Source organism: Branchiostoma belcheri, unplaced genomic scaffold, assembly GCF_001625305.1.
Source record: "Branchiostoma belcheri isolate BF01 breed outbred unplaced genomic scaffold, Haploidv18h27 scaffold135, whole genome shotgun sequence".
Lineage (NCBI taxonomy): Eukaryota > Metazoa > Chordata > Leptocardii > Amphioxiformes > Branchiostomatidae > Branchiostoma > Branchiostoma belcheri.
Genome location: NW_017802769.1, coordinates 472,999 through 483,301, shown reverse-complemented (window position 1 = coordinate 483,301; position 10,303 = coordinate 472,999). Strand labels below are relative to the sequence as shown.

At 42.9% G+C, this 10,303-nt stretch overlaps 1 protein-coding gene across 1 annotated transcript in view; it reads left to right on the top strand.

Annotated features, from left to right (window-relative positions):
• The first annotated feature begins 600 nt into the window (after nt 1-600).
• The window catches only part of LOC109464272 (glutamate receptor ionotropic, NMDA 2A-like), a 15,688-nt gene continuing 5,985 nt past the window's right edge, over nt 601-10,303 (top strand). The window contains exons 1-9 of the mRNA XM_019761220.1: nt 601-1,152; nt 3,399-4,024; nt 5,051-5,165; nt 5,726-5,934; nt 6,733-6,817; nt 6,955-7,082; nt 7,819-7,916; nt 8,861-8,992; nt 9,936-10,156. Coding sequence (XP_019616779.1) covers nt 601-1,152; nt 3,399-4,024; nt 5,051-5,165; nt 5,726-5,934; nt 6,733-6,817; nt 6,955-7,082; nt 7,819-7,916; nt 8,861-8,992; nt 9,936-10,156 — 2,166 coding nt within the window. The remainder of the gene's footprint in view (nt 1,153-3,398; nt 4,025-5,050; nt 5,166-5,725; nt 5,935-6,732; nt 6,818-6,954; nt 7,083-7,818; nt 7,917-8,860; nt 8,993-9,935; nt 10,157-10,303) is intronic.

The window sequence follows — 10,303 nt, the reverse complement described above, 5'->3', positions numbered from 1 at the left end:
CACGTTCCAAGAGTAGACGGGTCCATTCCGTGAACAAGGTTGATGGAGTCAACCGAAAATTCTAGTGTTGGAAGTTACAGTTCAGTCTTTATTTCAAAATGTTTCAGTTGCTTTATGTTTACCTTTCAGATCACGTATGTCGGATGTTCCACTGCACAGCCCGTAACCAGGTACGATCGTCTCACCAGCCACACATACAAGACCGATGACCAGATACCAACAGAAACAAAGCTAAAACTTCTCAGACAAGTTCTAGTCAAGTTCTAGCTACAACCTACAAATGCAACCGAAACAAAATAAAACTATTCGTCTTTGAAAAGATTGATGGACTACTAACAGGTACATTTTCCGACTTGACATCGAGGGAGAAGATGGAAAGTTTTACCCAAGAACATCGATCACATCTTTGCGCCAGCTTAATCTGAGGCTTGCTTGAAGTCCAAGTACGACTTTGAACACGAAACAATCAATCAGAGACACCGTGGGCTGAAGTGAAGACAACCTTTCTCACGACCACAGGAATGGTGAGTCTACAGGCAACCTTCTGATAAAGCTCCATACATCAACTGATCTTAACAGAACCTTATAAGACAGATCAACATGATTCAAGTCAACTCCGTCAGTCCCACACTACTTTTGTTAATGGCTTCAACAATCTCCAGTGGGCAGATGGGGTTTAATGGTTCCCTCCTTGGAGGAGTAGGTGTTCCGACATCAACCTCTATTCCATCTTTTATCGCGCCAACCTACTTCCACGTAGGCGGAGATAAACTACAAAAAGCACAGCATAGCGATGTTATAGAGGAGATAGATGATGGACAACAGACGGCAACGGCGCCAAGACTGGCAAAAGTCGGCGGCATCTTCACAAGTGCCGGGTATCAAAGACCGTTTCAAAGCCAAGTTGATGCAATCAACTCTTTGACCAATAGGACGGTGACTATACAACCGGAGTCAGTCGTTCTACAGAAACACACGCCTTTAGAGATAGTAGACGCTGTCTGTGGGAGGCTACATGACGTAGACGCTCTGCTCTTGTCCGGTGGGAGCACTGACAAGTGGGCGTGGCAGTTCGTTGCCATGGTAGCGGGGTATCTGCACTTGCCCGTGATTGGACTGCACATCGCCTTCCCAACTTTCAATGCCAATCAGGTGCGTTGTTTCATTCCTGTTCTCTTTTTCCAAACACATCCAAAAATATATAACATTTTTCAAAGAGCAAATGTTTATGCGCACATTTCAGATTTATTATCTGTGAACGCATTCTATCTACTGCTCTACTGCAAAGAAATTCTTTTCATATGGTCGTTCTTTGAATTTTAAAGAAGCTTCGGAGGCACTTAGCTTTGTTTACTCAAGGCATGATAACACACTTCCCCATATAGACAAGGATCTTGCTGAGTTATCTATAAATCATCGACAAGATGAATTACTTAATAACTTATTTCCCCCTCAAAATTGCCTTTCTTATCGGAAAGACATGACAGATGAGTGCGAACAGTCGGTTGGATAATTGTGCAATGGGCTTGTTCATTTGTGCAACTACCGTATTCTCAAGCATCAGCAAATCTACATCGTAAAACATCATTGGAGCTTAGTGACGGCAATGGTTAATGTACGTGTTCTCCCGGGCACACAGATAATTACTGTAATTCAACATAATTATACATTTTCAATAATTCATAAGGTCAGGAAACTGACTTTCCCATAAACTCTAAGAGCGCAGGGATATTGCTTTGAGATTTAAAGGCCAATGACACCATTTGCAATATTCCCAGTATTGTAATTTAGCGTTCCAATGGGGGAAACGCCATTCCTATGTCTTCACCTAATCGAAAGCAATTTTCTCTCTTAAATTACCTGGCGAATTGCTTAATTCACGAAGTGCTGTGCATTATGTGTGCAGCAATGATGCGTGTGGTATCTTAAGTATTGGATTATCTGTAGATAAGCCTTCTGCAAACTTTAAGGACATCATCATCAAGCTTGACACTTAGACGGTAAGGCCACACCAATTTAATTTGTTGGTTCTCGGATTCGCCTCTTCGTTTTTTTCTGATTTGCAAAAAAAAAGAAAATTGATTCTGGTCCTGAATCAACTGAAAAATGCTCATGTTTTGCCCCCCAACAGTTGAGGAAAGTCCTTTTCTTCCTAGTTGTTACAGTTTTCCCATCTATCATTGCAGTGGTTGGATTAAAAGTTCAAAATTCAATGTTTAAATTTTAACCCAGCCTTTTGTGTTGACTTCATGGCTCATTTTGTAGCATTTAAGCCTATAATAGGATGCCTAGACCTGTTTTATTTTTTTCGCCCTGTCGCTTCATATTTTTCTGAAAAAATCCGAGAACCAACAAATTAAATTGGTGTGGCCTAATGTTGGTAATCACTTTTTTTCTTTCATTGCAGTTTGATTACCTTTGAATGCCAAGGTCTTCATTCCACATTGATTGGTCTATCATGAATAATAGAGTTATTTCGTGGTTGATTGACACTGTGATACACTACTTCGATGCCAGGAAGTCTACATTCCTCAGCAAAGTTTGCACTTATTTCGATCAGTTCAGTAAAGTCAATAACAGGCTGAGTTTGTTTCTTTTTGCGCAATTTTATCATCTTACCACGTCGAAAACTCTTTCAAATGGAACGGTTCTAAATTACATGTCATCGATGACTTTGTATCTAGCCAATACAGAAATGTTGCATTGTGTGGTTTCGATGATTCTGAAAACTTAAATGGTACCTAAGTGCCAATCATATTACACAAAGCCCACAGAAAAGACACAGGTTAAAGATTCTGTCAAGTTGCATTTTGGTAACCGCCACCTGGACTGCTTTAGGTCAAGTTTATGACGCAAGAGCGGCCTTCAGTAACCACCAAAGGTGGCTCGAGCGGTCATATTTGTCCAAGGCTTCTAGTGAGAGCGGAAATGAGCAATTTGGGGGTAGGTATAGGGTATAAAACAGAGAGTAATTTCGAATGATTGACCTACTATTTCACATTTTTAAAATTCAGCCCTATGTTCTTTCAATAATATAATACCAATGGTAAATTCCGAATTGATTCTTTCAAGTGATGCTATTTGAACTGACAATCACGATCTGACAGTTCTTAGCACTCAAGTTGAAGTTCTAAACGTCTCGTCACTCTATTCCATCTGCTTCGGGTGTCAAGATCAAATCATGAATGTTCAACATAATATTGCGTCTTCAGGACAGTTTATGACTAAATGAATAAACCTGTCAGGTCTGTAACATATATAGAAATATTCATGACATTTACCATTGAGGAGAGGTGGCCTTTGCTGCATTTCATTCGTTCACATCCCTGTTGTGTTCGAGTAATTATGAGAAAATGTCACCGTGTGCGTGTGGTGAACCTTGTTGGTTTTTACTCCAGGCGCAGGACACAACCCTGTTGCAGATCAGCGCTTCACTAAAAGATCAAACTCGAGCGCTCTTCGACGTCCTCGACTCTCAAGGGTGGCACGAATTCGCCATTTTGAAAACTGAGCTTCCGGGTCATACAGAGTTCATTTCCTACGTGCAGACGTACTTGGACCAATCAGATAAATGGAAACTAGATTCAGTTATAAAATTTGATGTCAACGCCAACCATTACTCCACAAGGAAGGTGCGGCAGTTGTTACGTGCTATCAAAGCAAAGGCTGTCATTCTCTTCTGCTCCACTACTGATGCATCATGGGTATTCAACATGGCGGAGTCCATTGGAATCCTGGAGGACAACCACGTGTGGATCGGTTTCCAGTCCATCTCGTCTAGGGTCGTCAATTTTCCCCAGGCGCCGGAGGAGTATCCATTGGGGCTGATCCTGCTACACTTTCGCGAGGCTCAGTACACGATAGAACTCGCCCTGCAGGACGCTTTGTCCGTTCTTCACGAGGGATTGTCGGTGTACTTACAACAAAACAACCAGGTTGCTTCGCCCGACCTTAATAATGCAACCAACGGATGTAAGGACCTGGCCTCTTTGAGACGTTTGCGCGCGGATAACGCGTTTGACAGGTTAGTGATACTAGTTTGATATAAAAAAATCACTAAATTTTCTACATGTACGTACTACAAAAAAGTCGTGGGGTCATGTGGCGCAACGGCAGAGTGCTCGCCTCGGAACCAAGAGAACCAAGAGGTCCCGGGTTCGAGTCCTGACATGCCACCGATCTTGTGCCCTTGGGAAAGGCACATTACACGACTTTCCCCACTTAACTCAAGTGAAAATGAGTATTGCCAGTCCTGTATTGGTTTCTATGTGTGGGACACAACACCAGCAACAGCTGCCTGTGTCCCACGTGTATTGCACTGAACAATTTCAATAAATCAAATCAAATCAAAAGTATACAATTTTATGATTCTCACACATAACCCTGATATGCAACCTCTGTATCAAAAGTCAACCCCGCAATTCTTCGCTGCAAAACAAGTCAATAAAATCAATCAAGCCATATTCTTTAGTCCAGTTGGAGCTTTCATGGCCTAATCATAGCATACGGCAAATTCAATTATAAGGTGTCCATAGGGTCATTTTGAAATATTGATAGCCAATTAATATCTAATCTAGATAGTTTGTCCTCTTTAATAGAATAGATAACCAGGAAAAGGTGTTGACGATTCAACTCTATCGTCTACCCGAACCCGCTAATTGAAAATTAACCCAAAACGTATGCCCATCTTTAGCTATCGACTGATTGGCTCTCCTACACCAAAAACAAAATCGCATTAGCTTTCATTGATTATTTCAACTTGGGAATTGACATCAGAACCCTACCTCACACATGTAATTGCCTATTTCCAAGCTTTCCTAATTCAATCATTGTGGACCTTTACGTATACATTCCCAGTAATGATATCGACTTTAGTGTGTTCTTTAAACAGAAATCTACGATTTAGATATGACGATAAAAGAAATCCCATCACTAGCTCCTTGCAGGGTATGTTCCAACTTCATTGTTGATAGTTTCTTACTTTAAAAGTGTTTTGTATCTAGCCTATTGAATGTCGCAATCTGAAGTTTGCTTTCTATTCTCTTGAAAGGTTTATGAAGGGTTTCAGTAAGAAGAATTCGATGATGAAGTTCGGAGAGGACGGGTTTGTTGAAAACCCATTATTTGCCATAGTTGGTCTTGACAAGCGAGGAGTATTTGATAGGGTGAGTCTTTTTTATTAATCTAAAAGGTAGTAACTAGACTGCTTTAAACTATCAAGTATGTCATGTTATTCTTGATACAAATGTAGTTTATCATGAAAGTTCATCTGTGTTGGTATTTACATATTTAAAGTTAAAACTTTTGTTCCAGCCCAAAAAATTCTCTCACCTAGAGCTTTCGACCAGTCACTCTGGTCTTCCTCAGTAGACTGACCCCTCATTGAACCGCGACGGGGGCCGACATCGTCTACCAGATACCTCTGACCCAGTGTTGACGTCACACTTCAAAGAAGTCACGTGACAAGCTTCACTGGGTCAGTCTACTGAGGAAGACCAGAGTGACTGGTCGAAAGCTCTAGGTGAGAGAATTTTTTGTGTTGGACCAAAAGTTTTAACTTTAAACACAAATATACTTTGATAACAATGTGTCATACAATGCATATGTTTTTAGGTTGTCTTCAGTTTGCAAGACGGCAGATAAATGACTTTCAATATGCTTCTCCGTACTTAGATATTGAACGAAGTTTGAAATATTTTTATACAAAGGTGTTTTATGGATACAGGTTGGAAGCTGGTACAATGGCACCGTCACCTTGGAGCGGTCTCTGAAAGAGCTTACCCAGTCTTTAGGCAACCTGCTCACCCCCCTCCCCACGTCTAGACATTTCAACATCGTGACCATCAAAGAGGATCCCTTCGTCTTCGTCTCAGAAAAGGATGACACGATATGCATGGGGAAGGCTGTAGAATGCAAGCAACTTACAGACGGACCGTAAGTAGATGGATGCAAATAGGAACTTACATGTAGTATAAGGAAAAAAAAACTGACAATAGAACGGAATAAAACATATTTGGGTAGGATCAAAGAAAATTTATTTTCAGACTAAGGGTATATATATGCTGAGTTTTATTGTGTTTATAGTGTATTTTTTCTGTAAGATTTCCTGTAGAATTGTTTTTCTTAATGTTCGCTCTAACACTTTGGTCCCAATTGCGCCGGCCGGTGCCCGTCGGGGATGTAGCCCCAGCCGATCCCGTCCGGGCTCTGGAGTCTGAGGGGCACCGGCTGTCGTGGTCACAATTAAAAGTTTCTTTCAGTGGCATTTTGTTAAAAATGTTGTTACCCTCATTGGTCGGTCTCCGGCAGGCACCCGGTTGATGCTCTGACGATATTTAGTGACCCACGCAATACACAGTTTGTGCTCATTAATCTAATCATCTGATCTGTTACGTCACACATTTGACCCGTTCTTACCAAGGAGGTTCAAACAGTTCGTACGGTGTACACACAAATCTGTCCCGGTGGAGGCTGCCGGCAACCGCAGGGACACCTTCCGGTGATCTCACGGGTAGGTCACGGCGTCTTTTTGTCAGCGGGGTCCGGGTAGAATTTAAGTCAGAGTTAAATTCTTCTCGTGGCCTCGCTGGGCCGAAAAATAGCCCGACAGCCTCAGGGTGTCCCTTGGGGCCACGTAGGATCCACGCCCGAAAGTGCCCCCAAACAGCCCGGCAAGTACCCGGCATTTCCCAATTGGGACCAAAGCTTAACCAGTGTTCTTCGTATTCCTAGGCCGGGACACATCATCAAATGCTGCTCAGGATTCTGTATGGAACTATTGCTTCAGCTGGCCAAGGATCTGCACTTTACATACGAGGTACTTTGAATCTCAATGTGGGCATCTTGTTTTTTTCTGCCTTCTTGTTATGATTTCGCGCTCCCGCATTATAGATCTAGGGTCTCCAGAGGACGTCATCCATAAGAATTATTTGGTGTGGCCTTATGTACAAACAGGTGTACCTTGTGAATGACGGAAAGTTCGGCAAGCTGAGTCTGACTGGCAAGTGGAACGGGGTCGTGGGAGACATCGTGGCGGAGAAGGCCGACATGGCGGTGGCGCCGCTCACTATCAACGAGGAAAGGTGAGGCTGGTCATGGTCAGGGCCTCTACTGGCGCTCAATTCCAAAGACGTATTTAAAATGTACATGTGGAAATTTCAGTCAGACAATTTGATGGTCGCTTTAAATGACAAACAGTTTTATTCATAAAAACCAGCCTTGCAGCCTGTACAAAAACATGCTGAATAACGTTAACACTGATTTTTTACAGTTACTACGTCTGGCAAATACAAATTAACATTGAAATACATATACAGACACACGAACAAAAACCTTACAAAAAGCCTCACATGCATTAGTAAGACCAGAGAGTCTTAAGAGTTACTGCGAAGACTCGTTGTACAGGCATGTTGCCTTGTGTAAGAAAGAGCTTTTCAGTCTTTTCGTACGGACTGCAACTGCAAATGATCCAACTTCTCCTCAAACTAGATAGCCACCTGTTGAAATGTAATCACCAGTTCAGTTGACGATTGTGCTACGTATAGACATCAGCATTACGATACCGCCACCAAGAGAAGCTACCGTATTCATTTTGCTCTGATCCATGTTTCCATTCTACACAATATGTGAAGGCACATTGAATTCTCAATCGACGTTTCGGCTTGCATGTGTGTCAAAGGTGCCCGGAAGTTTGTCTTATATTCTGTCACGAAGATCAAGTTCAATTTTTGCTGGTAGGTTATAACACGGCTGGAATAATGTCATACAAAAGCCTGTTATAATGGAATTGCCATTCTCATTTTCACATCATCTTCCCAGATATGAGTATATGGACTTCTCGGCGCCGTTCGTCGAGACGGGGATCAGTGTGCTTGTCAACCGGCGGAAGGGCAGCGTCTCCCCGTCCGCGTTTCTCGGTACGCCTCCTGGTCCATCCTAGCGTTTACCAGACCGTAAAAACATCCGCATATTCTTTATTTGAAATCAATATGTTCTCAGCGCTACGTGTCCGGTTGTAACAAAAATTACACTGAAACAAAATCCTAGAACGTTTAACCTCCTTGACTTTGAAACTTTATTCACACACCTTCTTGCAGACAATAAGTCTGAATTGACAGGCATTTACAATGAAATAGATTAAAAACGCTAAGGAGACAATGACAATGAATCAAATTCGGGTTAAAATCAATAAATATAAGCGTGATAAAACTTGTATAGTCTTCTATATATAATACAATTCACGAGGTCACGTCGGTATTTACAGATTGTCAGTTGAAGTGTTTGTTCAGCAAGTTTGTCATGTAAGGTATCGCAGCGTTTTTGTGGCGAGTTGTTCTACAGATGGGAGTGTCCAGTTTGTTAGCACTACGTGTGTTTCTGCCGGATATCTGTTTACGGGATGGGGGTAACCAGTCATTGAATTCAGAGTTGACAGACTGTACAACTGGGGCTTTGGGGTGGGGGGCTTTCGTGATGCGCTTTCTCCTTAATTTGGCATATCACTCCTTAAACCCTAACCATAGGCAGAATCCCTCAAAACAGGAAAACATTGGTATCATTGGAATGCTCTCCCGACCACTGGGTTTCTTGTGCCTATCTACGCTTGGTCGGCACAAGAACCCAAGTACAAGAAGAAAAAGCGTATACCGAGTCCCAAAAAAATCCGTCCACCCCAACGCGAGAAACAGCTGCGAACATGAAAATCCCAATCTCTTACAATACCCTTCCGCGGAAGGATGTCTCCTTCCCCGGAGGTAATGATATGCCATATGGGCACACTACATAACACGGAGTGCATTACAAAAGCCCCCCAAATATCCCAAGTTACTAAAGAGGATAAAAAGTTCAACGTTCTCCACAGCTCCCTTGGATGTGTGGTCGTGGCTGATGATATTCCTGGTCTGTGTGCACGGCATGGCCTTCGCCATCTTCGTCTTCGAGTTCCTGCGTCCCCGAGTCGGCAGGGCCAGGCGGCTGTTTGCCGGAGAGGAGGGTGCGTTAATTTTCAGAAAAACCAGCCTCGCAACCTGTACAAAAACATGCTGAATAACACTGATTTTTTTAGTTACAGTTACTTGTCTGGCAAATACAAATTAACATTGCAATACCTATACAAACACACGAACAAAAACATTACAAAAAGCCTCACGTGGTCACTAAAGTAAAGACCAGAGAGCCCTAAGAGTCTTACTGCGAAGACTCGTTGTACAGGCATATTGCTTTGTGTAAGAAAACGTTTTTTTCAGTCTTAAGAACATCCTATAACTGATTGTATCAAATCCTTTCTGATATCTGTACAAAGTAACGTGTATGTGCAAAGGATATGATTTGGTTCTTTACTTTGCTTTCTGGGAGCTGTAGATGAACAGAATATGCAAACTTTGGGCCTTACAAACAGATGAGGTCAATGACTTGAACCAGACGGCTGTAACCATGGTGACTGGTGCTGTAGCTGACACCCTGTGATGTAGGATTACATCATGTAGCAAGTGGCAGGATAGACTTCGAAGGGATGGTCCCGATATAGATTTATATATATATATATGTATGAATGTGTATGAGTAAGAGCAAACAGATCAGTAGTTTGTTAGGCTGAACCATGTGAATGTACCATTCATTTTCTTTGATTTCTTTGATTTGATTTGATTTATTGAAATTGCAACAGTACAATACACGCGGAACAGAGGCAGCTGTTGCTGGTGTTTTGTCCCGCACATTGAAACGAATATTGGACAGACAAAACTTAATTTCACTTGAGTCTAGTGGGGAAAGTCGTGTAAAGTGCCTTTCCCAAGGGCACAAGATCGGTGGCATGTCGGGACTCGAACCCGGGACCTCTTGATTCCGAGTCGCGCACGCTGCCGTTGCGCCACACGACCCCATTTTCTTTACCAAGGTTACTTTAACTACTTGATACTTGATTTTTCCTACACCAGAGCACAAGTTCACGGTGTTCAGCGCCATCTGGCTGATGTGGGGGATGTTGTTCGGCGGCGCCGTACCCGCAGACAACCCCAAAGGCACCACCAGTAAGATGACGGCCTCGGTCTGGGCGTTCTTCGGCCTCATCTTCATCGCGTCTTACACGGCGAAGCTGACAGCTTTCATGATCCTCGAGGAGAAGAGGGAAAGTATCACGGGCATTAATGATCCCAAGGTATTAAAATTACCCTGGATGCCAAACTAGTATCGGGCCGTTTGCCGTTTTCCTTCGGCAGCCAAGAGTCCTTCGCCCGCCTATCTAAATTACCGCTACGGGGGAGTTGAGCCCGAGGGGTTTGTCCGGCCCTTCAACACCCCCCCG